At 37.5% G+C, this 26,886-nt stretch overlaps 1 protein-coding gene and 1 long non-coding RNA gene across 3 annotated transcripts; both read left to right on the plus strand.

The window, feature by feature from the left end:
- The first annotated feature begins 1,509 nt into the window (after positions 1 to 1,509).
- LOC129265555 (polyadenylate-binding protein 4-like) lies at positions 1,510 to 25,059 on the plus strand. 2 transcript variants are annotated; one of them, XM_064100073.1, is made up of 12 exons: positions 1,510 to 2,283; positions 8,818 to 9,011; positions 9,259 to 9,377; positions 9,690 to 9,921; positions 10,627 to 10,743; positions 11,879 to 11,995; positions 13,718 to 13,927; positions 17,733 to 17,883; positions 21,469 to 21,618; positions 22,096 to 22,211; positions 22,644 to 22,874; positions 23,513 to 25,059. In XM_064100073.1, the coding sequence occupies exons 1-12, from the start codon at positions 2,091 to 2,093 to the stop codon at positions 23,594 to 23,596; spliced, it is 1,914 nt and encodes a 637-aa protein (XP_063956143.1). In that variant the 5' UTR covers positions 1,510 to 2,090; the 3' UTR covers positions 23,597 to 25,059. The 2 variants fall into 2 exon arrangements, with proteins under 2 accessions (XP_063956143.1, XP_063956137.1); XM_064100067.1 differs by having other exon boundaries at positions 1,543 to 2,283; positions 22,641 to 22,874.
- LOC135154267 (uncharacterized) lies at positions 19,159 to 19,654 on the plus strand. Its single transcript, XR_010293707.1, has 2 exons — positions 19,159 to 19,239; positions 19,577 to 19,654. It is a non-coding gene; the product is annotated as an uncharacterized LOC135154267 (long non-coding RNA).
- Positions 25,060 to 26,886: the final 1,827 nt, after the last annotated feature.

Consider the following 26,886-nt stretch of genomic DNA (forward strand, 5'->3'; position numbering starts at 1 on the left):
TAACATAATTATAATATAATATAACATTATAATGAATAATATAACATTATAATGAATAATATTTTCTTCTTTCCCACTACGTTTCTCTTCCTTTCTCCCTCTTTTCTCCTTTTCCCCCTTTCCTCGTTTTTGTTTTTGGTCAGCCGATGGGGGGGGGGATGTGCCCCCCCATGTCCCCCGTAGTTACGCCACTGTATGTCCATATAAATACCCCTCCAATATTATTATCTTTTTTTACCCCATGATGGTATAATGGTTTTATTAGAGATTACATTAAACAAAAATTGACATTCCATCTTCATCCCTTCCCAAAGACCCCAACATTGATGAATTGGAAGAAACAGGGGTTTCTCTTCAATGTTATAATAAGGACATAAGTATTTCGTTTGGAAATGGTGAAATGGCTCTTTATTTGTATTTTATGATTTAATAATATTGTTTTATTTGTTAAGCGGTATTTTAGGAAGAATTTTCACCAATAAAACAATTATCTTTTGTGATTTTTTTTCATTTCTTTCGTAAAAAGTGGGGGATGTTTGTACAGGCCATCCCCCCCCCTCCTCGAAAAGTGGGGGGATATATCCCCCCCATCCCCCCGGGATTTACGCCAGTGATATTAAGGGTTAAGGAAATGCAGTGTGAAAAGCATAGAAGTCGCTCTCAAACGACCCAGGAGCACTATACACTGGATTCGACAATAAAAGGACTACCATTGAACCACGAAACCATTAAAAATGGCAATTCCAAACGTTCTGGGAGGAATGAAATTTGTTTTACATGACAATGAGGAGAAAATGTTCTTAAAAAATAATATACAATGACTGACTGATAGACGCTGAAGACTGAAATGTCATCATGGAAAGGATTATAATACAGGAAGGATGCCTTGTAAATGCTTTGAGAATCAACATGAGCAGTGGCATGCTTAGTGAAATCATATGTGTTGATCTCCAATCATTGAAATATACTCCGCTTACCTGTATGTAAACTTAGGCCCTAAGACTATATACGGCTATAAATAGGCACTATATTAGACTGGAATGTGATTTTTCAAATTTCATAAGGATTATTATTTTTTTTTCTTTTAATTTCATAGAATAAAATTATGATGGTGATCCCATGGTGATTATGAGTGTGTGTGATTGATTTTTTTCTCGTTTATCTATCTGGCCACCAATCCCGAGAATTCAGTAAACAAATATAATATCAAAATGTTTATTCAGGATTGGATGTTAAGAAATCGGATTAGATCCAATTAGTGGAAGATGAAGAAAAAGCAGAATTAGAAGATGAAATAATATACTGGGGGCGGGGTGCCCGGCATCGGAAGGGTGTACCATCGACACCCGTACGTGCATCGACACTAAACCACTGCCTCACATGGCCATCAATGAAGTTGTAAAATGATTGCGACATAAATTTTTTGGAATGAGTCAACGTAGTTCGCTGATCCTCATCTCTCATTCATATCCCCGTCCATACAATGTACGAAGAACCACGAGAATTGATACAGCAAATAGTCACGTCACACGCCCTTGAACCGCATTACTCAGAACATGAGATTGAAATTGAGAAATGCCTTCTAAATTTACCATATCAATGAAAAATAATATTAAGTTCATTGTTTGTGATAATCTAAAAGACTTTGACGGTAAGAGCTCTTTGTAAACATTTGCCAAAAGGAATGTAAAACAGAACTATATTTTATCTTGACGCGCAATAATAATTAAATGGCCATAATTCGCACGATCGTTCTCTCTCGTTCGTCTACACAGATTGTGACAGAGGGCAACGAGCTGTCTCCGTGCAGTTTGCCATTTTTTGCGTTCAAAAAAATAAAAAATACAAAAAAAAATACAAAATTGTAAAAAAGAAATATAAAAATATTATTCTTAGCTTCTCCGTCTGTGAAATTCTGTTGTATCTTGCCGTTAATTTCTCGTTCTTCCATCGTCTTTTTTCATCGGTTCTCGCCATATTGTCCAACGAGCGTCAACGGTTGGTCGTCGTGCACATTGACATTGCATTGTCTCGGTTCATTGACTAAAAAACGAATTTATTATCATCTGTGACTCTAAAACTCATCCAAGATGCAAGCCCCAGGACAAAATTATCCTATGAATTCTCTTTACGTCGGTGATCTTAACCCAGACGTCACAGAAGCTCTGCTCTTTGAGAAGTTTTCATCAACCGGACCGATTTTGTCTATTCGAGTCTGTCGTGACATGATCACACGTCGTTCGTTAGGCTACGCCTACGTGAATTTCCAACAACCAGCAGATGGTAAGATTAGAACTTACGTTAACTTTGAATAAAGAATAAGTTACACTTACAGACACAATTAACGTCAGATCGATCTTTAAGCCCAGAAATCGATGGGTGCACACATTTGAAAAATTATGTCTGGGGTGTCTGGAGAAAAAAAATATTTTTCTCATTTCAAAAAAATTTCATATTTTCTTTGTGAATTTGAATAGAAATAACCTTCAGACTGACAGAAATATAAAATTTTATGAAAAAATCCAATTATTTGCTGCAAAAAAGAAGAATGAAATCAGGTCAATTTTCAGCATTTTCCTGCCATAGTCAAGACTGTGTAGGCCTACCTGGTATTAAACTAATGGTATAGGCCTAGTCTTGAGGACTCCGTGAGCATATTTTTTATGATTTTGATATTGTCATAACTCGCGGAGTCTTCAACTTTCAAGGCATCCTATCTCAGTTAGCCAGGCGGCTTCTAGAGAGTAAAAATCATTTACTAATGTAAGGTCACTCTCATACGAAGCCAGGCCTTCTATCCCATCAGTAGACTGGTAGAGGCGCACGGCCAATGGGAGACTCTCTCCAATAGGGGAGACAATCTCCCACATTGGAGACTTGCTTTGCAAAAGGACAAAAGAAACAACACCAACATAGTCATAAGTATGATTTTTTCCACCCAAAATTTTGTCTCACTGAGGTCAGAAGCCCATTTGTTTTGTGTGTGATTGACAACAAAATTCCTTATCAAAATAAAAGTAGAAGGTGAATTTTTAAAGTAGACGGTGAAAAGGGGTAATTTTTCATGAGGAATCTGCTTATCACATTTTTATTTGCCGCCAAGGTACGGTAATCCTTTTGCAGCAAATGTAAAGAAAGGAAATTGGACTCCAAAACTGGAGACTGTCTCTGAAATTGGATAGGGCCTACCCAAATTCTTTACAAAAGTCTCTGATATTGGAGATAATCTCCCACAGTGGAGACAGTCTCCAATATTGGCCGTGCGCCTCTACTGCCCATAGACCCACACAATGGAAGCCAAAACCTGAAACTTTCACCCCCGAGATTTCTTCTTTCCTTCTAAAAGATCTAGCTCTAAGTCATGTACATGGGATAAAACTTCATTTCCGACATTTCTACGCTCTCGTTATTTTTAAAACAAGAATTCATCAAAAAAAAGAAAAAATATTGTGAAAAGACGGAAGAGACTTGCACGATGTTTACGCCGCCATCTTGTTTCTTATTGTACTTCCCCAACGTTACGCTACGCTCGCGTCCGTAAACCCAGGGGCTTACCGTGTATTTGACCATACTCACGGGACTAGGGTGATTTATGGTCTAAATATTTCTCCAAATGAATTGTGAAAACAGAAAGTATACAATTACCACGATTATATGGATGAAGGTCTAACGAGTGGCAGTTTCCTGACATCTGGGCACAGACTGGAACCTCAAAAAATGAAAAGTTCTCTCCTTCTACCCCCGTCTCGATCGGCCATTTTTGTTAAAAATCGTAACAAAATGGCCGATCGAGACTGGGGTAGAAGGAGAGAACTTTTCGTTTTTTGAGGTTCCACTAAAAATTAAATCTGACATAGAAATATCAAACACAAAATTGTATTTTTTTCTATATTATAATTTGATGCGTAGAGTGATCAGCCATGCAAAAAAAAAAACACTTTTGACCGCCCCCTCCCCCCCCCCCCCATCCGAAGCATATAGATTGACAGGCGTGATAGATAAATTGAGAATAACCTAGAAGCATTGAGAGTTTAAAAAAATTATTGGAGCTATATAATCATTGAAAAAGGGTTTTTAAAAATGTGAATATTATAGAAGTTTCCTCAATTGCTAATTCCATTCTTTTTAATTTTTGTTTGTGCTTTTCTTTTAGACGTTTGTAATTTTCTTCCTCTTTTTGTCTTTTTTATATTATGGCAAAAAGTAGCCAAATAAATAACTCATGATCATATATGATAATGATTTTAATTAATCCAAATCAAAGATGCATTTAAATTGTATTTTCATAGGAAATTCCAAAGAAATTGTTGTTTAATCATTGTTAGTAGAGACTAAAGGTAAATGGAAATATGAAAGAAAATTACAGTAAATCCTGCCAAACGATAGTTATTTGCCCGTTTATGTTCTTCTTGACGTTTGCGTCTGCTAGAAAAAGTGCAGCCATCGTCATCCCCAACTTAACCTCTCCTTAACGCAGTGTTAAATTTTCGTGTTATCTTTGAACAAAATTTTAGCTAACACCATTTTCAGAATACCAAATTTCGTGTTATCTTCCTCCCTAACACCGCGTATGGGGGTTGCGCGTTGTGCACTGCGTATTTCATGACCTGCGCGGTGTTACCATTTGGGCCACGTGTTTTTCATGCTAACACGATTTTCAGAATACCAATCGTGTTAGCTAACACCGTTTTTGTGCTAACACGGTTTTCAGAATACCGCCCCTGGGCTCCCTGGGTTAGGGGAAATGACAATCTCAACACACACACAAATAAGGGTTTGCAATTTATCTCTAAATCCTTATTTAAAATGATCATATAAACTTGTCCTTACTGTCAAAAGAAGTCCCTGAATTTTCCCTTTCCATACATCCCACACATTAGATAGAAATCAATTCAGATCACATTTTTTTAGCAGCCTGAATTTCCCGAAAAAATGTGCCATATTTTCCCCTAAATTAGCCTGTATTATGCTGACACTTTTCAGTGTGGCTTCAGACACCCTATTATGTCAGTCGAATCTTGTCAGACTTAGCCAGGCGGCTTCGAGAGAGTAAAAATCATTTACTAACGCAAGGTTACTCTCATACGAAGCCAGGGCTTCGTATGAGAGTAACCTTACGTAAGTAAATGATTTTTCCTCTCTAGAAGCTGCCTGGCTAGTCAGACTCAGAAACTTTTATTCACTCAATTTCAAATCTCTTTCTCACTCTCAGTTCACATATTATAATCTAAATCATAAAATACCGAATGGAAGGCAAGACCAAGTTAAGTAAGAAAAAAAAATGAGTAGATTCTAGGCCTACAACTTTACAGTTCATTGTCATATTCGATAATCATAATTTGAGATTGACATGATTGAGAGCATGGATACTAATTATTTATTGTAGCATTACGAGGCGCTAGACAGCTGGCAGCCGTCTGTTTTGAGGAGTTTTTTAATATTTTCAATTTGTTTTCTCCTCGTACACAGACCTTGACAGACGGTTCGCGATCGTGCAGCCGCCATAAGAGGGTTAACAATGCAAAATCCGTCCCAACGGGGCTCATCAAATTTTGTCTTTCTGCTGATTTGACTCACTTCGCAGTGACGTATGAGGCGCTGTTTCTAGTTATAATAATTAGTCTATTTGCATACAATTCACATTTTTGTTGAAAATAATTTAAAAGTAACAAAAAATGTTATTTAATAGCTTACTATTACTAAGCAAGGTATATTCAATTGATTTGCAAGTAACTTGAAGGAAAATGCTGACTTGAATAAATAGAGAAAAATCAAAGTAGCATAGTGCTGAAAATGTTATCAAAATCGGATGTAAGATAAGAAAGTTATGACATTTTTAATAAAGTTTCGCTTATTTTTCACAAAACAGTGATATTAACAGTAGGCCTGGGACGAATACCCTTTTTGCCATTCGATTGTTTGCCAGAGTAAACAATCGATTAGTTGGATTAATCGAGATTCCTGGAATATCAGAAATCACACACACAAAAGTTGACCTACTTCCATGACCTACGGGTAGCTGCGCTAACTGGTATGATGGGAGTGGAACTTGGAATAAATGCATTGTATGTACATACAAGGAACATGTACTTGCTCATTTATCCCGCCCTCACTGCACACAATGAACGAATAGCAAAGGAGATTGAGAACTGTGCGTGACCGCTATATGGTGCATGGATGTGTTGTATGTATTTATAGCTATGCTTGCACTTGCTCTGGTATGTCATAAATCCTGCCCATGAGTGCACACAATGGACGAATAACAAGGAGTTTGAGAACTATCAGAGATGCCAACCCTCCCGATTTCATCGGGAGGCTCCCGAAAATTCATCCCAACTCCCGCCCTTACGATTACCATCCTTATCCTCCCGAAATTACGATTTTTTTTGCATTGATCAAATTGGATTGGAAGTACATGTATCGTCTGCTGACTTAAGCATGTAGTAACTCCATTACGTTTCGCTGCTACTAAATTCTGTGTGAAAGGCAGACAAATAAGGAGCAGCGAAAAGCTGGTGCATGTGATATGCCCAACGGGAATCCACTGTGCACCAGGCCGGTAGGCCCGGCTAGCTTCGCGAGGCGTGTGCGCTCGCGGCCGCTGGATTTGTCGAGTCGTGCGATGGAATATCGGTGTGTGATTTCGGCGTATTGATGGGTTGATATTGACACGAAATGGCGGAAAATCAACAAAAAAAGACCAAGAAATGGTCTCAGAAGTATAAGACTGAATACAGTCTCCAGTACCCGTGTATTCGGAAGTCGGAAAGAGGAATCTACCATGCATTTTGCACAATTTGCAGCGTGGACATTAAAGTTGAGCACGGAGGTCGTGATGATATTCGGAAGCGCAAACGGCATACTGACATTGCGAAGACGAGATCTTCGAGCTCCACTAGTACCCTGTTGACTTATTTCACCAAGCAAGGGACCAGCGAGGAGGAAGACGTTACCCGCGCTTTAATAATAAAGAGGATAATTCCTCATTATTATAGTTGAACAGGTACTTTTCTTCTATTGTCCCCTCATTTTTTTACATGTAAAATGCATATTTGATATTTTTATTTTTATGTCAAAAAAGTGGGAACAATGTTTTTTTAAAAACATGTGAAATGCTCCAAAATAAGGGTCAGATTGCACCAGAGAGCATCTAGAAACCCAGAGCTTCCAGGGCCCTAAGGCGGGCCCTCGACCCCGGCCGCAAGGGTCGAGCGCTCCGCGCTCGAGATGTGCGCTACGCGCACATAATTTGGTGTCGGTTGCAAATCCTCCCTAATTCTGATTTCAAAAAGTTGGCATCTCTGGAACTATGTGCGTGACCTCTAGAATGCATGGATGTGTTGTATGTATGTATTCCGTATGTTAGTATATGAACATACATGTAGGTCCCGCCCATGAGTCCATTCCAAGAACGAATAGCAAAGGAGATTGAGAACTGTGCGTGACTGTGAATGGACGTGTTGTATGTATTGCACTGATGCGAACGTAGATCCCGCCCACAAGCCCATTTAAAGAACGAATAGCGAAGGAGATTGAGAACTGCGCGTGACTTGGAATGGATCCTATTCGTTCAGTCATTGGGGGAAAAGTTAGGAAAGCGCATCCGGCGGAAGGAAATGTGTCAATCAAACCCACCACGTACACGTACCCAAAGATAGAACTACTTGTGTTACGCAGAGAAGGGAATTTTGCGGGGGCCTATTTCGTGGGCGGTTCCAGTTGGTTTAATAGGCTCTGCCTCAAAACTACCTTGTACAGTGACAATGCTTTCGCGCACGTGGTAAGTCACTGATATTGTTTGAGTGGGCGGGTATAACATAATATAGCAAGTTTGATACTGAGGTGTGGCTTCTCATGACTGATTCAGAGGATTCGCGTACAAGTTAACTATTATGACAATATGGGCGTATTTGTTAGCGCTTTTGGAATGATTATTGGGCGTGGCTGTAATCACATACAATGTATAATGAGCAAACTGAGCTCACCCGACTCAGTGTGTCCAGCACAGCGCCTATAGAGACGTACGTGCACATCAGCCCAACACATCTGAATTGTGCGTGGTCGCCGCGGCTTAGTCGTCATTGTGTGTCATGAAAGAGATACAATCTTTGGAATTCGTTAATTTTAGCAGAATTTTCATTTGATATCTTGCACTTTGTTTTCAAAAATCTAAGTTTACAGTTATGTACTTATGATAATCGAATGTTTCAAATCAGTAATCATCATCTGGCGAACATTCGATAAGTGTAAACAGTAACATTCGAGTGCCGATTGTTGGCAAACTGATCGAATGCTTCGATGGATCGAATTTTACTCCCAGGCCTAATTAACAGCTAGTTGAGTCAATCGATGATGTCCATCACTCACTATTTCTTTTGTTTTTTATTGTTTGAATTATACAATATTTCATCTTTTATAGATTTGACAATAAGGACCAACTTGACTGAACCATATAGTATTAGACAATGCTAATTCCACATGTTCAGGGAGGAATTAATTGCTGTATCACTTGACAATGAGAAAATTCGAATATTTCATATAATCAAATACAAAAGAAATAGTGAGTGATGTCATCACTTCCCTCATTTGCATACCAACCAGGATGTGCATATAACTGTTTTGTGAAATTAAGCGAAAATTTAAAATGTCATAACTTTCTTATTTTACATCCGATTTTGATGACATTTTCAGTGTTATGCTTGTTGGATTTTTCTCTTTTTATTCAAATCAACTTTTTGTTGGGGTGGACTTGTCCTTTAAATTTTCAGGAATAAACTGTTTAAGTTGAATTCAATTTTCTGTTTCTTTTCCTCGTAGCTGAGCGTGCCTTAGACACAATGAACTTTGACCCACTGAAAGGTCGTCCAATACGCATCATGTGGTCACAACGTGATCCCTCACTCAGGAAATCCGGAGTTGGTAATGTCTTCATTAAAAACCTTGACAAATCTATTGACAACAAGGCCATGTATGATACTTTCTCTGCCTTCGGACACATCTTATCTTGTAAGGTAATGTATCCCATATATGTTAAACGATATTTCTAACAACACCGAGTCATGAAGATATTTAATGTTCTTGTCTTCTTTTCTCATTTTAGCATTGATTGTAAGGAATAAATTTGTTTTTCATTTATGTAGGTCTAATAACTTTATTTATACAGCATGCTTAAATGGACATGTTGGTTTAAAGTCGAGATTCATGACCAGTCAAATTTCTCGTATGACTAGCCGTTGCATTTTTCCCCATTTTATACAGGTTGTCACAGACGAAAACGGTGTCAACAAAGGTTATGGATTTGTTCACTTTGAAACCCAAGAAGCAGCCAATAAAGCCATTGAAAAGGTTAATGGCATGTTGCTGAATGGAAAGAAAGTGTAAGTAGAAGGAAATATCATCGTCCGATCAGGGACTTTTGTAGAGAGCTAATCTTTTGGTGGTATATTTCAGATTATCTAGTCTTTTGCTTCACATGAAGATAACATAAAATCATTAGGTATCATAATTGTATGTATTTTCTCTTCCCCCCCCCTTTTTTTTTGGTCTCATCTCACAATTGTCTATCAGAATATTCATGGATCCTTTGCCTCAGTTCTTGACCTACATGTAATGCTAAATCTTTGTGAAATATTTGTTAATTTTTCCCTTGATACACTTACATATTTTTTTGTCTTGTTTTTGGTGTGTAGGTACGTAGGTTATTTCATCCCTCGAAAAGAACGTTTGATGCAGATGGGTGACCATCAGAAGAAATTTACCAATGTTTTCATAAAGAACTTGGCCGAGGACATTGATGATGTCAAACTTGCTGACTTTGGTGGCCAGTATGGACCTATCCTTTCTGCCAAGATAATGTATGACGATTCCAAGAGCAAAGGTTTTGGATTCATCAGCTTTGAGAATCACGAGTCTGCAAATGATGTGAGTTAGGACATTAGTTGTCTATTTTTGTCCTTTTTCTTAAACCTATACATTTTTCCCATTCTGCCCACCATCCTCTATCCCCACCTGGGGCCCATGGCATATAACTTTTGCCAAAAAAGATCTCTGGCAAATGAAAACAAAAACTCTGGCAAACAAAATTATGCCATTGAAAATTACTCGTTAAAAAAGTCTGGCAAAAAATTTGCCAGAGTTTTTTATGGCAACAATTTTATGCAACGGGTCCCAGGAGCCTTCTCTTCTTTTTTTCCCCCCATTTACTTCAGTAGCTCCATTTACTTGTACATGTAGTTTAGTAAATTAGTACTTTGTATTTAATGTTGGTGTTAATACCGTATATTGTCAACTGAACTGAGCATCACAGTTAGTGTTCTATTAGTTTATTTTCCCAATTAACCAATTTTATGTCAGAGAAATTTGGGAGGTGCGAGTTTAATGTTGGTGATGGTGTTTGCCTTCTCAAGCCACTGATGTTTAGTGTAAAAATCATTGGCTCTAACTTAATGAAAGAATGAAAACGTTCGGGCATTATCAGCTTTTACAGTAGAGAAAGGCGCTAATCATAAAATGCATTTTAATGAGTAATGATTTAAAAACAATGTCAAATTCAAGCATCCATCATTTTCTCCTTTTCAATGTTCAAGAAATCTATTTACGTCATCTCTCTTTTTTTCTGGTATGTAGTTTGTCAACACTATAAATGGCTCAGAGGTGAACGGCAGGACCTTGTATGCTGGCCGTGCTCAGAAGAAGGCAGAAAGGGCTGCAGAACTCAAAGCCAGATTTGAGGCATTGAAACAGGTATGTAAATGTAAAGATAGCCAATCCCTCCTTTCCAGTTTCTTTCTTTATGAACTCTACAAAAAAAAATGGGCAAAGATGACAATTTTGAAGAAATGTATTTATGCTTCCTTTTAAAAAGGAAACAAAACTCTGTAGTGGGGGCAGTGATACTAAGTTATGACCTGATTTCACAAATTAGAATGTGTATGATACTGATATATTCAATTCCAACTTACAGGGATTTATGGAATGAGAATTGCTAGTATGTACATGTATCAAATTAGTGCAATGTTTCGCTGAAATGCCTCGTACACACTAGCGTACCTACGGGGGGGGGGGGGCAGGGGGGGCACTCTGCCCCCCCTGACGAGTCAAAACCCATGCAAAAACGTATCTTTGCTCCCCCCTGACGGGCTTGAAAAACCTTTTTTGCCCCCCCTGACAAGCTTTAAGACCTTCAATGCACCCCTGACGAACTTGAAGAAGACCTTTTTTTTTTTTTTTGCTTGTCAATTTTTTTCTGGTACGAAATCCTTTATTTGTGATCGAAGACCTTTTTTTTTTTTTTTTTTTTTGCTTGTCATTTTTTGCTTGTCAAATTTTTTGGCGGACGGTTTTGCCCCCCCTGTGGAAAATCCTAGGTACACCACTGCTCGTACACAAAGGTTAATCACTAAATGAGACCATTGTTGCATGTGCATTTTGCTCCGCAGACTGACTTTGAACCAATCAAAATTATTCATTCAGAATTAGTGATTGATTGCTAACCCTCGTGTTACAGGGCCCTGGTAGGGAAATTATAAGACAATAGTGAACTTGGATTCAACATTGTCTTCAATATGATTTCAATTTATCTTGTCTCTCTGTGGCAGGACTATTGTTTTAGAAATCACATTTCTGGCTTCATTCTGAAATGATGCCTAAAGATTTCCCCATCATATGATCAGGCGATAGATTGTATTTGCAGGGAAATTTGAATAGCACTTTCTTATATTACAGCAAAAGTGAGACTAATTACAAAGGGCAGAACAAAAATCATCAAGGGAAATCAAAAGGCCCGCCATGGTCCTGGCTTTTGACTAATTTAACCCCTGTATATTCATATTGTATTTTGATGATTGAAGTTACTTTCTTTTATTGCCTTGGTGTATAGGAAAGGAGCACACGGTATCAGGGCGTAAACTTGTACATCAAGAACTTGGATGATGAGATTGACGATGAGAGGCTTCGCAAGGAGTTCAGCAGATATGGCACCATCACTAGTGCCAAGGTAGCCTTTCAATTTCCTCTGTCTAAATACCTTTGATAATCTATTATAATGCTTGACACAATGGTCATTTAGCGAGAAGTACAGAAGTCTGTATAAGTCGACCTGCCATGAGTGGAATAATCTCTGACTCAAGGGCATTATTTCAGACCTGGGGGTGTTTCACAAAGATTTCAGTATGACCCAGAGTCGCACTTAAGTGTCTAGTTGCGTACGGTATAAAAGGCATGTCTGCATTGGTCAGATCATGCCTAGGGACAGTGATTTTCCGCGATCGCGGAAAACGGACGGAATCCACGGAAATGGCCTTTTGAAACGGAAAGGGGCATTTCAAACGGAAAATCACAGAAAACATATTTTTCCTCAGAATACACAGAACAGCAACATAAATTACTCCAAAATCTCAACAAAATACTAATATTGAATGGCCACAAAACCTCACAAAACACGATCTCACTTCACTACAATCCACACATCGTGACTGCTCTTCATTCCATCACACTCGATTGTACCCCTCGCCCTGGTCCTTCCTGGCCGCGCTGGCAGGGTACGATCGATGGACGTATCGAAAACATTCACATGCAGATGTTGTTTGAAGGTTTGCATGGTGGCAAGTACAATCGCTGATGTGGTTTACGGTACACCATGTGGAGTGAAGAAGAGAAGAAATGGATAGGCGAGAAAGTGGAGATTTGAGAGTAGAGTATTCTTTCTTGAAAGTAGTCCTGAAAAGGACTGTAAACCAGGAAAGATTGATGAGTTGAGAACAGCTTGAGTAGTAGAGCTAATGAGGAGATGCTGGCTTGAGTCGGCGAGTAGAGATGATGAGTAGTAGAGACTCGCCGACTCAAGCCAGCATCTCCTCATTAGCTCTACTCAAGCTGTTCTCAACTCATCAATCTTTCCTGGTTTACAGTCCTTTTCAGGACTACTTTCAAGAAAGAATACTCTACTCTCAAATCTCCACTCTCTCGCCTATCCATTTCTTCTATCCACTGTTTCTATAACACTCCACATGGTGTACCGTAAACCACATCAGCGATTCACATGCAGGTCGTGTGTTGCTGCCCTCTACGTTTGAAGATGTAACAGCACGATCTTGAAATGGAATTTCCGTTTTCTGACATGCTGAAACGGAATTTAAGATTTTATTAAACGGAAAATCACTGTCCCTACATGCCAAGAGGACGCGTATTACTGTGTACTGATCAATAAGATTGCACATTGCATTTCATGTACGCGTCGGCATTTAAGTGCGACTTAAATCTTTGTGAAATGCCCCCCAGAATATGCAAACGGGTTAAAAGCTTCACAGTCAAGTTTTGGCTATGTCAAATAGATTTCTGTGGTCCCAAGAGTTAAGATAGAGGCAGTCACCTGTACCTCCTCTGCCGTCATAGCACATCATAATGTATTTAAAGTTCCACTTTGCTATTACTAAAGTTTATGGAATTAAAACTTGTAGAATTCTTGGTTAATTTGATGTAGGTAAGTTTAGTTATGAAATCAAAAGTTTACCTCATTTTCATTCAGATATGAGACCATGATTGATGTTATTCTAGTACTGAAAATTGCTTGAATCTGTCAACTATTCCAAAGTTATCATCTATTAGTTTTGTACTTATGAGGCCCTTGGCTTAGGGTTGACAATATTCACATTCACTATACTTTATTAGATTTTAACCAGCCACTGTCTGATAATATTTCAAAACATCTGTTTCACAGGTCATGAGTGATGACAAGGCCAATTCTAAGGGATTTGGATTTGTCTGTTTCTCGTCCCCTGAGGAGGCTACAAAGGCCGTCACAGAGATGAATGGCCGTATCCTGGTAGCCAAACCTCTGTATGTAGCCCTTGCTCAGCGGAAAGAGGAACGTCGGGCACAGCTGGCATCCCAGTATATGCAGCGTGTCGCTCCACAAGTCCGTGTTGGGGTAAGTTTTCTTAATGGTCATTTTGATATGTTCAAATTACTACCAGCTAATTATTCAAACTCTGTTGTTTATAATAGTCTAATGCCTCTGCTCAGAGTATATGGTTGCTAAGAACTATGGCTGAATGATATGATGATATTAAAATATTGTGACACAGAAAGGCTGTGGTAAGAAAATGGAAAACAATCTGATTAGATATTCTGGAAGTATAATAGTCTAATGCCTCAGCTCAGAGTATTTGGTTGCTAAGAACTATGGCTGAATGATATGATGATATTGAAATATTGTGACACAGAAAAGAAGTGGTAAGAAAATGGTAGTACAATCTGATTAGATATTCTGGAAGCAGGGTGCGACATAAGCGCTTGCCCGATTGCCCGGGGCAAGTAAAAGTTAGAGTCGGGCAAGTGTTTTGAAGCAAAGACAAAAACTGCTTGCCCGAATCGGGAAAGCAAAATTCTCCTATAGATTCCCCATATTTCACCATCAAAATATAGAAAAGAAAAAGAGACAAAAAAAAGCAATATCATTAATTTCTTCTTTCAAAGAAGTTTATAATTCAAATTGCAAAATTTGCGCCATTTTCTGCAATAAACACACAGCTCAGAGACGTACACACACACACACAGAATCAATGGCAGTCTAGCACACCTAGCTAGCTAGCGCCTAGTCCACGCAGCCGATGCATGCAGTTAAGTTTCTACGGAGTACAGTGCTGCACGAACGAAGTTTGCTCTGGAAGAAATCTCTCACAGAACTGTCAAAATTCACATTTCTTACCAAAGAAAATTCTTGTAATGTCCATATTTCCTAAAGATTGGGGTAGCTCTGTCATTTGTAAGCAGTAAAAGGAGAAATTTTCACTTCTGTTATGCTTAAAAAAGATCGGGTTTCGAATGATCGCCTGTATCGCACACACTGAAATACATTGTTTGACAGTCCCACATATGCATTTGTGTGTATGTTGATAAACGTGGTTTCTTTCGTAACTATTTTTTTTTGCCAAGGAAATTGATAAATTTTCTTCTTTATTTATGACTGGATAGTTTGAGCTTTCTTCCTCTCTATTTTCTTTCTTTCTGCCTATCTTTCCTTCTTTTGAATCTCTTTATTTCTTTAAATTTCCTTCCTTCTTTTGTTCATTTTTTCTGTTACTATAGCTGTCTTTCTTTTTGTCATTCTTTTCTTTCTACCTTTTTTTCTTTCTTCCTTCCATCCAACCTTTGTTTACCTCCTTCTTTAATCCTTCATTCTTTTTCCCCTTCCTTTCATTCTTTCTTACTGTCTTTCTTCCGTCCATCCATTCTTTACCTTTTCTTCCTGTCTTTTTTTTCTTCCTTACTTTCTTCATCCCTTTCATTATTTTCTTTCTTTATTTCTTTCCTTCCTTTCTTTTTGTCTTTCATTCTTTCTTTCTCCTTTCTTTCTTTCCTTCTTTCTTTCTTTATTTCTGTCTTTCGTTCTTTTGATCTTTCCTTTTTCCATCCATCCTTTTCTTCCTAATTTCCTTCAGCAAGAAACTTATCCACAGTGTGCTGCACTCAACCCAGGTGAGGTAAATGGGTACCGGTAGGAAGTAATTCCTTAAAAAGCTGTGTGCGCTATGAACGCCTAGCTTAGCCGGGTAATATAGGAGCGCCTTGAGCACCTAACAAGGTGGATATGTGCGCAATATAAATACCCTATATTATTATTATTATTATTCCTTATTTTTTCTTTCTGCCTTCCTTCGTCCCTTTCCTTCATTTCTTTCTGTCTTTCGTTGTATCTTTCTTTTCTTTTTTCCCTTCCTTCCATCTATCCTTGTACCTTTTCTTTCTACCTATCTTCCTTCTTTCCTTTCTCTCATTTTTTTTTCTTTCTCTTTTCCTTCCTTCCATCAATCCTTTACCTTTTTTCCTTTCTTTCTTCCTTTCTTTCTTTTTACCTTTTTTCTTTCATTTTCTTTTTTATTCGTTCCTTTCTTTCCTTCCTTTCTCTTCCCCTCAGTTTTTTTCTTTGTTTCCTTCCTTCTTTCTTTCTTTCTTTCTTTCTTTCCTTCTTTCTTTCTGATTTTCTTTTTTTTTGTCTTTTGTTCTTTTGATCTTTTTTTTTTTCCATCCATCCTTTCTTTTCTTCCTTATTTTTTCTTTCTGTCTTTCGTTGTATCTTTCTTTTTTTTTTCCCTTCCTTCCATCTATCCTTATACCTTTTCTTTCTTCCTTCTTTCCTTTCTCTCATTTTCTTTCTTTCCCTTTTCCTTCCTTTCTGTTTACCTTTTTTCTTTCTTGTTTTTCTTTTATTCTTTCCTTCCTTTCTCTTCCTCTCATTTTTTTTCTGTCTTTCTTTTTTCTTTCCATCCTCCTTTCCCTTCTTTCTTCCTTTCTTTCTTTCTTTCCATCTTTCCCTTCCCCGCAGCCATTCTCTCTCTCTCCTTCTTTCTTTATTTCTTTTTTTCTTCTTTTTTTCTTCCTTCCTTCCTTTATTTCTTCGTCCTTTCTGTCTTTCTTCTTACTTTTTTTCTTTCATTCTCTCCCCCTCTCTTAATATTTTTTTTTCTCTGGTTATTTCGAGTGATTTCCCCTTTTTTTATTGTGTGTCCTAGTCCCCTCCAAAATATATGAGATTAGGAAATTAATTAAAGAGCATATTTACCATTTATTTTGTCATGATATTCAAGATAAAAATCATTAAAAAAAATAAATACAACTACAAGGTACATCAGTAGTCATGTTGAAAAATGTATTTTTAAACCGTCAATGGAATGGTATGTAAAACTATAAGGCTATGACTTGTTTTGAAGCAATAAAACTTTGTTTTGAAGGATTTTTTCGGGCAAGTGAAATCTATATTCGGGCAAGTATTTTCAAACTATTTGAAAATTTACTTGCCTGACTGGGCAAGTGCTTCAAAAAAGTTATGTAGCACCCTGTCTGGAAGCATTCAATCTTTCAGATAATAAAGCAGTGATCAAGACATACAGGATCTATCTAGGTTCATTTGTCTTTGCCTTGTATTTTAACTCGATCTTAAAGAGGTACTCCAGGCTGAAAATATTCATATCTCAATAAATAGAGTAAAATTCACAGAGCAAAATAATTTGATCAACATCGGACATAAATTTATAACAAATTTATCGAATTTTAAAGACTTGCATTATTCCGGTGAAACAGCTCATGACATGCCTTCATGAAAATTCAAAGAGAGAGCTGAGGATTTCATATCCCCACCTGTTCTTCTGTATCTTATTATATGAAATTAGGTTTATTCAAAACTTTTTTACCAATAACTAAAACAATTTGACAACGGATTAAGTGCATTAGTTATTCATTACTGCAACTTATTTCATTTTAATGCAGACACATCACTTTATACACGTGCATGAAAAATGAAACAAATTATGAGTTCATGTTACAACACAAGAAAAAGGAAAGTGGGGATGTGACATCATCAGCCCACCTAATGAATATTCATGATGACGTGCATATAACATGTTTCACAAGATATTTCTAATCTTTAAATTTCAATAACTTCGTTATCTGATTTTGATTAAATTTTCAGCATTTTACTCTGTGAATTTTACTCTATTTCTTTAGATATAAATATTTTCAGCTAGGAGTATCCCTTTAAAGGAGATAAAAACGCAATTTGAAAACAATAATTTGTGCAACCTCCTGTACCTGACTACAAGGTTGGGTCTTTTTAGGTCTTAGGTTTTGTGCTATGTATTAATTAGTGCAAATATGTGTATGAAAAGATTTTGTGAACTTTAATAAATGTGGCAATGCCATTCACCCCAATATTTTGTATTGAATTCTGCTAACAGCAAGCGAGCCAGCCGGTGAACCCAGTTTATCCAATGGCCGCCTACCACTATGCAGCTATGCCCCAAACTCAGAGGAACATCTTCCCTGCAGGCCAGTTAGCTCAAGTCAGACATCCAAGATGGGGGCAACAGCCTCAGCAGGCTAGGACAGGTATGGAGAATCATCAACCAAACATGTTAAAGAAATGATATTAGCTGAATTATGATGATAGTACAATGATAATAATGACCATCTACAGGGCAACCTGTATAAGAAAATTTTTGACTGACATTCTGTTTTCAGTTAAGGGTTGAACCTGTAGTTGAAAATTTGTTTGTCCCATTTGCTCTGAAATGCCTTGAGCAAATACTTGAGCGGGAAAGTGTGCTGTATCAATCTCATGCACTATTACTGTATTACAACATTTATTTGAATGATCATTATGATAGTAGTATTAAAGATCATTTTTGTCTCGCTTTCATAGCAGAGCGAGACTATAGGCGCCGCTTTTGACGGTGACGTCGTCAACATTGAAATGTCATCATAACAAGGACCTAGTTCATGAAACTTGGACATAAGGGTAATTAAGTATTACTGAACATCCTGCGTGAGTTTCAGGTCACATGACCAAGGTCAAAGGTCGTTTAGCATCAATGAACTTTGGCCATATTGGGGGTATTTGAGGAATTGTCATAACTTTGAAATTTTATGGATCTAGTTCATGACACTTATATATCCTGTGCTAGTTTCAGGTCACATGACTAAGTCAAAGGTCATTTAGTTTCAACAAACTTTGGTAATGTTTGGGGAATTTGTGAAATGTCATCATAACTTTAAAAGTCTATGGATTTAGTTCATGAAACTTGGACTTAAGAGCAGCAATGTATCCCTGAATACCTTGTGTGTGTTTCAGGAACATGGCCAAGATCAAAGGTCATTTTAAAGGTATTGTTTGACTTTGTGAGCAGCCGATTAAAAAAATTCTCAAACCAAGATGAAACATGTGTACAAGTGCATGTATTCAGGGATGCCACTTTTCCGTATTTATACGGAATTCCGGCTTTTTTCCTGCTATCTGTCTTATTTCCGTATTTACGACTTTTCCTGTTTTCTGTGTATTAAAAAAAACCGGAAAGTCCTCCTTTTTTCCCCCTATCTCTCCCGATTGCGATGCATGTCGATCGACCGAGTGAGAGATATTTCCCCGAGATATTTGCTTTTATACAGTACATAATTTATAAACGCGCGCACTGCCTACTACGTTCATTGAGTTATGCTTTTATCAAGGCTTTCTGATTAGAATCATCGATATCCTGGCCAATCAATGCGAGCGACAAGTTCCGAACGCACGCACATAGACAAGCGCAAAGCAGCGGCACGAATCGCGGTATAATAGCGACTGGTAAATACGTCTGTAAAGATGATGACGTCATCCAAGATGGCAACTTACGATGACCAACGAAGGAATCGAGGATGACTAAGTTTTGATCATCATTTGAAAGGAATTAGCGGTAACTGCGGTCTAAGGTACGATGTTTCTGAATTTTATATATTTTCTCGTAAGTTTGGATGTAATTATTTTTTTATAATGTGACATTTTATGTACCAAAAACGATCCGAAAATCGGGTTTCCGCCGAATGTTAGATCTAACGTTACTGCTGCATGCTGATACGGAACCCAGGGAGCTCCGGCCCGGAAAGCGGGCCGGAGCTCCTTGGGTTACGTATCAGCTAGCCCAGGGAGCTAGCGGGCCCTGGGTTAGCTGATACGTTGTCTTTATGTACGGGCCAACAACTCTTCAGTCTATGTATTGGTGAGTGGAGCTGAACAACCAAAATACAGAGACTGAAGCTTTTGGTCTAGCGTTCTATGAGAAACACACAACTAACTACCGTCAGTTTTTCAAACCTAATTGACTTCAAAGTCATCGATCACAACAAGGTAAGAAGCCACTTGGTCCTCCCCTCTCCCCTGAATTTGAGGTGGGGGCGGACCCCCCCCTCCTAATTTTTTTTTTTTTTTTTTTTGCTTGTCCATTTTTTTTGTCTCACCTGCATAGCAGAGTGAGACTATAGGCGCCGCTTTTCCGACGGCGGCGGCGACGGCGGCGTCAACACCAAATCTTAACCTGAGGTTAAGTTTTTGAAATGACAGCATAACTTAGAAAGTATATGGACCTAGTTCATGAAACTTGGCCATAAGGTTAATCAAGTATTACTGAACATCCTGCCTGAGTTTCATGTCACATGACCAAGGTCAAAGGTCATTTAGGGTCAATGAACTTAGACCATGTTGGGGGAATCAACATCAAAATCTTAACCTAAGGTTAAGTTTTTGAAATGTCATCATAACTTAGAAAATATATGGACCTAGTTCATGAAACTTATACATAAGGTTAATCAAGTATCACTGAACATCCTGCATGAGTTTCACGTCACATGACCAAGGTCAAAGGTCATTTAGGGTCAATGAACTTTGGCCGAATTGGGGGTATCTGTTGAATTACCATCATAACTTTGAAAGTTTATGGATCTGATTCATGAAACTTGGACATAATAGTAATCAAGTATTACTGAACATCCTGTGCAAGTTTCAGGTCACATGATCAAGGTCAAAGGTCATTTAGGGTCAATGAACTTTGGCCAAATTGGGGTATTTGTAGAATTACAGCCATAAATTTGAAAGTGTGTTGGTCTAGTTCATAAAACTTGGACATAATAGTAATCAAGTATCACTGAACATCCTGTGCGAGTTTCAGGTCACATGATCAAGGTCAAAGGTCATGTAAGGTCAAAGAACTTTGGCCACGTTGGGGGTATTTGTTGAATTGCCATCATATCTCTATAAGTGTATTGGTCTAGTTCATAAAATTTGGAAATAAGAGTAACCAAGTATCACTGAACATCTTGTGCGAGTTATAGTAGTTTTCAAAATCTGCACTGCTGCTATATTGAATCGCGTGATGCAGGTGAGACGGCCAGAGGCATTCCACTTGTTTTTTTTGCTTGTCCAATTTTTTACCTGTGACATGTGTCCATCCCAAAATTTAAGGTGGACCCCCCTAAATTTGTTTTTCTTGGACACTGTCCCGGCCCGCGATAAGTTTCAGTATTTTTGGAGGACACCTAGTGGCATCCCTGTGTATTAGAACTAATAAACCCTGAAAACAACCATTATTGAGAATGAAAAGCTAAAACTACAAGGCAAACCCCGATTTTGTAAATAGGAGTCTTATAGACGCCTAAATAGTACACATAAGTGTATGGGATGAAATTAAGATGGTGTTTTCGGTCACTTTATATTTCAATTTTTGAAGCACTAAATAATTATTTTTAAACGCAATTTTTTCTGGGCTTCATTTTTGTAACATATCACAGACACAGGTGACAAGTGTGACCTTCTAGCTCAGATTTTTTAAAAGTCAAACCAATGTTAACCAATCACTTTAAAGGTCAATGTTGGGAGTACATCTTGAATTGGCATCATAACTTAGGAATTATGGTACTTGCTCATGAAACATTGACTTAAGGGTAATCAAGTATGAATGATTGTTTTGCACATGTCTTAGGTCACATCATCATGGTCAATGGACAAAATATTTTATTATCATATTGGTGTTTTCTTCTGTGAATGATTATTCATTAGCTGTTTTTCAAAGGAAGCACTGCTGCTATATCGAATTGCGTAATGCAGGCGAGACTGCCAGAGCCATTCCACTTGTTTTAATGTTTATATCGAATGGTGTTTCTTTACAGCTACTCAACCCAACTACCAGACCATGCAAGGAGCTGCAGGACGTCAGTTCGGTGCCCCCAGGACTGGTGCAGCCACTGGACAAGTCCGTCAACCCTTGCCAGCAACACGTGTGCCAGTCCAGGCTGCACCAGCTGGTCAGCGTGTCGCAGGCAAGACATAATCTTTGTGTACCCCCCCCCCCCCCATTTCTCCACATACTGACTGCCCCATCAAACTGATGTGTCTCTGTTTTACAGGATATTTAGTTTCAAGGGATTTTATGTCATTAATGATGGGTACCTGTCCTTCCCCAAATTGCACTTATAATTATACAAATTTCATGTTGATTCATGTAATTCCTGAGTTGTCTGAAGAAGTCTATATGCAAGTCTTTCCTTAGTCGACCTTCCTGAGTCGAGTATTTGCCAAAAGGTAGCATTAAAATTTATTTTTTTTAGACCAGGGGGCATTTCACAGAGATTTTTGTATGACTTAGGGTCACACTTAAATGCCTGGATAATACAGAACATGTTATTTACCTAAAGTCGATTTTTCTCACAAGTCTATCAGATCTCATAGGTACTAGAAGACTTGACTTAGGCAGAGATACCTACATTTAACAAGTTTTGCCATCCCCATTTCTTCAGGTATGGGAGCCCCTGCTCAGCAGCAGATGCGTCTTGGTGCCGGAGCCCAACTTGCAGCCAAGCAGTATCAGAAGTTTGCTGTTCCAAGACAGGGCTTGCAAGGACAAATGCCAGCGGTAAATTTGATATTTTTTTTCTTTTCTGACTCAACTAACTTTTAGCAAAAAGATTATTGTGGTATCGGTGATGTGTTCTCATCGTATTATTGTACAAATTCTACAAGGTTTTATTCAGTTAATAGACATGGCTTTATATCTTTAAATCTGTTTGTGATAAGAACACGGTTCCCACATAACTTGGAGTGGCAATCACTGATGATGCTCTGGAGAAAAATGGGGTCAATATGGCACCCATATAATGCCTAGAACCACTGTTATACTTCCCAAGCATTTGTACATTGATTATGAAACATCTGAAAAATATATTTTTCAGAGAAGAGTGTCGTAGAACATGTATGTATGTATGTATAAGCTATACCCAGGATCAAACGGACTAGATATTCATGCATCATTTAAACAATGTTTTTGCTAATTATGCTTTGATAGCAGGAATCACAACCAGTGCAGGCTCTCCTTGTGCCGGGTCAGGAGCCCCTGACTGCCCAGATGTTGGCCGCCGCCCCTGCCCAGGAGCAGAAGCAGATGTTGGGTGAGCGTCTCTTTGCCCTCATCGCAGAGACCCACAAGGAACTTGCTGGAAAGATCACTGGCATGCTGTTGGAGATTGACAACTCTGAGCTGCTTCACATGTTGGAAATCCGGGAAGCCCTGAACAAGAAGGTAGGCAACGTTTTTTCACATCACATTTCGCCATGTAACAGTGTGATGGCAGAAAGGAATGTTAAAAACCGAAAACTTAATACCTAATCACCTAATGTATTTCGTATTTCTCTATCCTGGGTACTGGATAGTGTCAGTAATAACTTGCTCCTGAATTATCACGTTGGAAGATGACTGCGGATGATGTGGATCTTCATTTCTGTGTTTATTTTTAAAGGTTTAAAGGTTTCCAAAAATTTGCAAATGGTTTTTACCAAGTTCAAAGCATGCAATCCACAATTAATTTCCTCATGTGTGCCAGTGTTAAAGTCATCAAGAGTGAGAGATAGGAAAAAACGGTATCATTAAGTTACAAAACTAAAGTGATGAGAAGCTGAATCAAAGATGTGAATAGTGAAAGACAAAGTTAAGTGTCCTGATAATGGTTTTGATATATTGTATAACTTGCTCTAATGAACTTATAAAATAAGAATGAAAACCACTCACAAACAAGGCTACTGTCAACAGATGGGCTTTCAATAAAATCTTTAATTTTTAGTATATATATATTTATTCTTCATTTATTCTCACACTTATTTGATCATGTTCTTTTTTCTCACCACCCCCCCCCCCCCTCCTTCCCACTCTTTCAAACTCAGGTTGAGGAGGCTGTTCAGGTACTGATGAACCACCAGAAAGAAGGAACCAAGGCTGCTGTACAGAACACAGTCCCTGCCCAGTAGAACATCACCCCCTATCTGCAGAATTTCCCACTCCCCAAAACCTGTAAATGGTCAATATTTTGCCCCTATTTGAATTACCAACCCTAGCTTGTACAAAATACTCAGCAAAAAAAATGCTGTTAATTTGTACTCTTACGCTCGGTTAGCATGATCTGTGTTTACCTCATGGTTAACACGATTATTGATATATCCAGACGAAATACTGCAAAGGATTTATTGCTTGTTTCAAATACTATCCATCTTTGAAATAGTCTAGAATTAAAATTCACCAAATCCTGTGACCCTTCAACTTCACAATTACCACATGGCATTACACTTGTAGGACCTTTCTCTCCAATATTTGGAGATTACCGATGCAATGATCATCATTCTTGTAATAAAAAATAGAAGAAAAAAAATGAAAAAAAAGTATGTGCTTTTCAAAGTACAAAAATACATAAAAATGGAAAACGGGTCTACTTAATATTCACTTTTAAACAAAAAAAAAACCTAAAAAGCTAATAGTACTTGTCAAATTTTGAATGAAACTTATGAACGCAAAAAATCACTCCAAAAAATGAGAAAAAAAAAAAAAAATGCAAAACTTGAAAATACAAATGTGGAAGGGGAGTTTAGGAATGTAACCTTGTAACACAAGATTGTTTTTCTGGTTCACATTCAATTGTGAACTTAAAAACAAATAAAAATGAAAAAAGAAAAAAAAAAGAGCAAAAGAAAAAAAAATATAGTCAACTTTAAATCTGGTTGATGTGCATTTATCATATTTTTAGGAATGTATTGCATTTCTTCTTTTTTTTACTTTATTTGATTTATTCAGGGTAAAAAAAAGAGCAATCTTACCTAGTGACACTTGTTATGCTTCACCTTCATGCACTTTGTGTTGCGGTAATTTCACTGAAAAAATTGTCGTTTGATTTAAATACATTCAGGTTTGATGTAGTGTGTTTGAGAATTTAGACTATTAAGATTTCAAATCAATTTTCTTCCTTCACTGTCAGTGATATGTTCTAACATTATAGTTTGGATGAAGTGCCTTTCTCTATGATGTAGTGTTTTTTTTTTCATTCATGTAAATAAGTTACTTTCTAGATCCCACTCTTTTCTGCTCTTGTTTTTCTTTATTGCTTGTGGTTATTTCTGTGTTATTGTTATTTTGCATGCTGTAGAAATGTTGCCCAAAGTTAATAGAGTAAATACATTTAACTTTAATGTGTGGCTCAATAGTACAAAATATTGCAATTAAATATCCTCTTTGGCATTCAAAAGGTCATTTTAATAGATATCACCAGAAAAAAAAAGTTGACTGAAACATAAAAATCTACAAAATGCTGGAGAAAAAAAAACGTAAATGGACACTAAAGCTGGGCAAACTTTGGTATTAACAAGATATCAACCACAGGAGATTTATCCAGTCATGTGTTTCATTAAAAACTACAAAATAAACTTTGGTTCTTACTCTAAAACAGGTTGTTTGCGTCTTTATTTATTGTTAGTCAAAAAGGGGCCTAAGCTTTCGATCCTAGCAGAATCTTCGTCGGAGGCAAAATGACAAACATATAAAGTGGAACAACCATAATATAGACCACAAACAAGCTACAGCAACACTATAGAAACAAGGAGACAAAAGGGGCATTAGTGAGTAGAGAAGACCAATCAGGTTAGTGAAGGGGATGAAAGAAAAGGAGTAGGCAGACACAAAGGGAAGTTAGTGTGAGTAAGGCCAGTAAAAGACCTCAAGCCAAGAGGGATTAAAATAATGAGGCAGGCAACATCAAACAGGATCTGGAACAAAACAGTGATAATGGGATGAAAAACAAGAGAATTAGTGAGAGGTGGGTCAAAACAGGTTACAAAGAAAGGCTTAATAAACTGGTGCATAAGAGTGGGGGAAAAAAAGAAGAAGAATGGGGAACAACTGATAATGTGCAAAAGACATATAAGTATATATGATAAAGCATTAAACAAACTAAGAGAAGAAGGTAAGTGTAAATATGTATCTATAAGTGATATGTATATAAATATATCCAAAAAAGAAAAAAAAAATGTATATGAAAAAATAAATAAATACACATATGGTGTAACTGATATTGTAATCCGCTAGGTGTGACGGGAAAAAAACATAAGACTATATAGTAGGGGAAAAAAAAAAAAAAAAAAACCCTGTATATGTGAAAAAGAGGAAGCAAATTGCCTAAAAAGGTAAAAGCAAATATAGAAGAGAGGGGGTGTATTATGAAGAAACCATAGTATACATGTAAATAAGCAAATGTGGTAAATCTAAAAGAGGTGAGTGGAGAAAAAACAAATATATATATATATAATAATTATTATATCGCCTGAATAAGGAAGGAAAAATTGGAGCTGAGCTTGTATGAGATATGGGAGGAAAGTATAGTAAGAAACTATAATGTAACTATTCAAAAGAGCTGAGGGGAAAAATTATATGTATATATAAATTGAAAGTGGATAGGAAAGAAAAATCAGTCGTTCCCCTCTTGGATGTTCAGGCCATGAGGTTGGGTGGTGCGAAGTCGTCTCATCCAGAGCTTCTCCCTGCTAGTACGGACTGAGTCAGGACGGGTACCTAAAGATTCGATGCCCGATTATCAGTCATATGAAAAAAATTAGTTACAAGCATTTTAAGGCAAAATAAAACACTTGGAACAATTTAGGTTGCTTGAAAACAAGAAATATCAAAGATAAAGATCAATGAAAGTTTGAGATCAATTGGGGGAAAAAAGAAAGTTAAGAGCATCTGAATGTCAAGATCACTAATATGTGATGGAGAAACCTCCCATGAAAAGACAGAAAAGTGAGAACTTGAGGGAAACGTACAGAAGTCATGGAAAGCCACACAAGTTTGACATCACACATCTTTGCCACTTTGCTAATGGGAGGATTCCATAACGGTGATCACGACATTCAAGTGCTCACAACTTGTTAATTGTTCTCAAACTTTCATTGATCTTATTCAAGGATTTTTTTTTCTTCAGACATTGTCATTCAGTAATTGACTGAAGAATGTCCATCTCTCGGTAGGTCCATAAATACACATACTCTACAAAATAAAAAAAGATGATTGGAAAGGCCCATTGTGATCTCAACATGTTATTAAAGGGAGTAATTGTTTGTAGATATTATTGTTTCAACCTAAATAGAGTTATTGTATTGTTATGGTCATTTTGATTTTCCATTTAGATTTGAGAAAGAAACATGAAAATCACACCATAAAATGTTTTTTATTGTATTTTCAGTATATCAACAGACAAATCATTTCACACCAGCTCTTG

This window comes from Lytechinus pictus, chromosome 1, assembly GCF_037042905.1.
Source record: "Lytechinus pictus isolate F3 Inbred chromosome 1, Lp3.0, whole genome shotgun sequence".
Taxonomy (NCBI): domain Eukaryota; kingdom Metazoa; phylum Echinodermata; class Echinoidea; order Temnopleuroida; family Toxopneustidae; genus Lytechinus; species Lytechinus pictus.

Excerpts from the sequence above, each read along its gene's own strand:
- LOC129265555 (XM_064100067.1), top strand. The coding sequence starts at position 2,091 with ATGCAAGCCCCAGGACAAAATTATCCTATGAATTCTCTTTACGTCGGT. Across the intron at positions 11,996-13,717 it reads GCACCATCACTAGTGCCAAG|GTCATGAGTGATGACAAGGC; the intron begins GTAGCCTTTCAA and ends TCTGTTTCACAG. Across the intron at positions 17,884-21,468 it reads GCCTCAGCAGGCTAGGACAG|CTACTCAACCCAACTACCAG; the intron begins GTATGGAGAATC and ends GTTTCTTTACAG.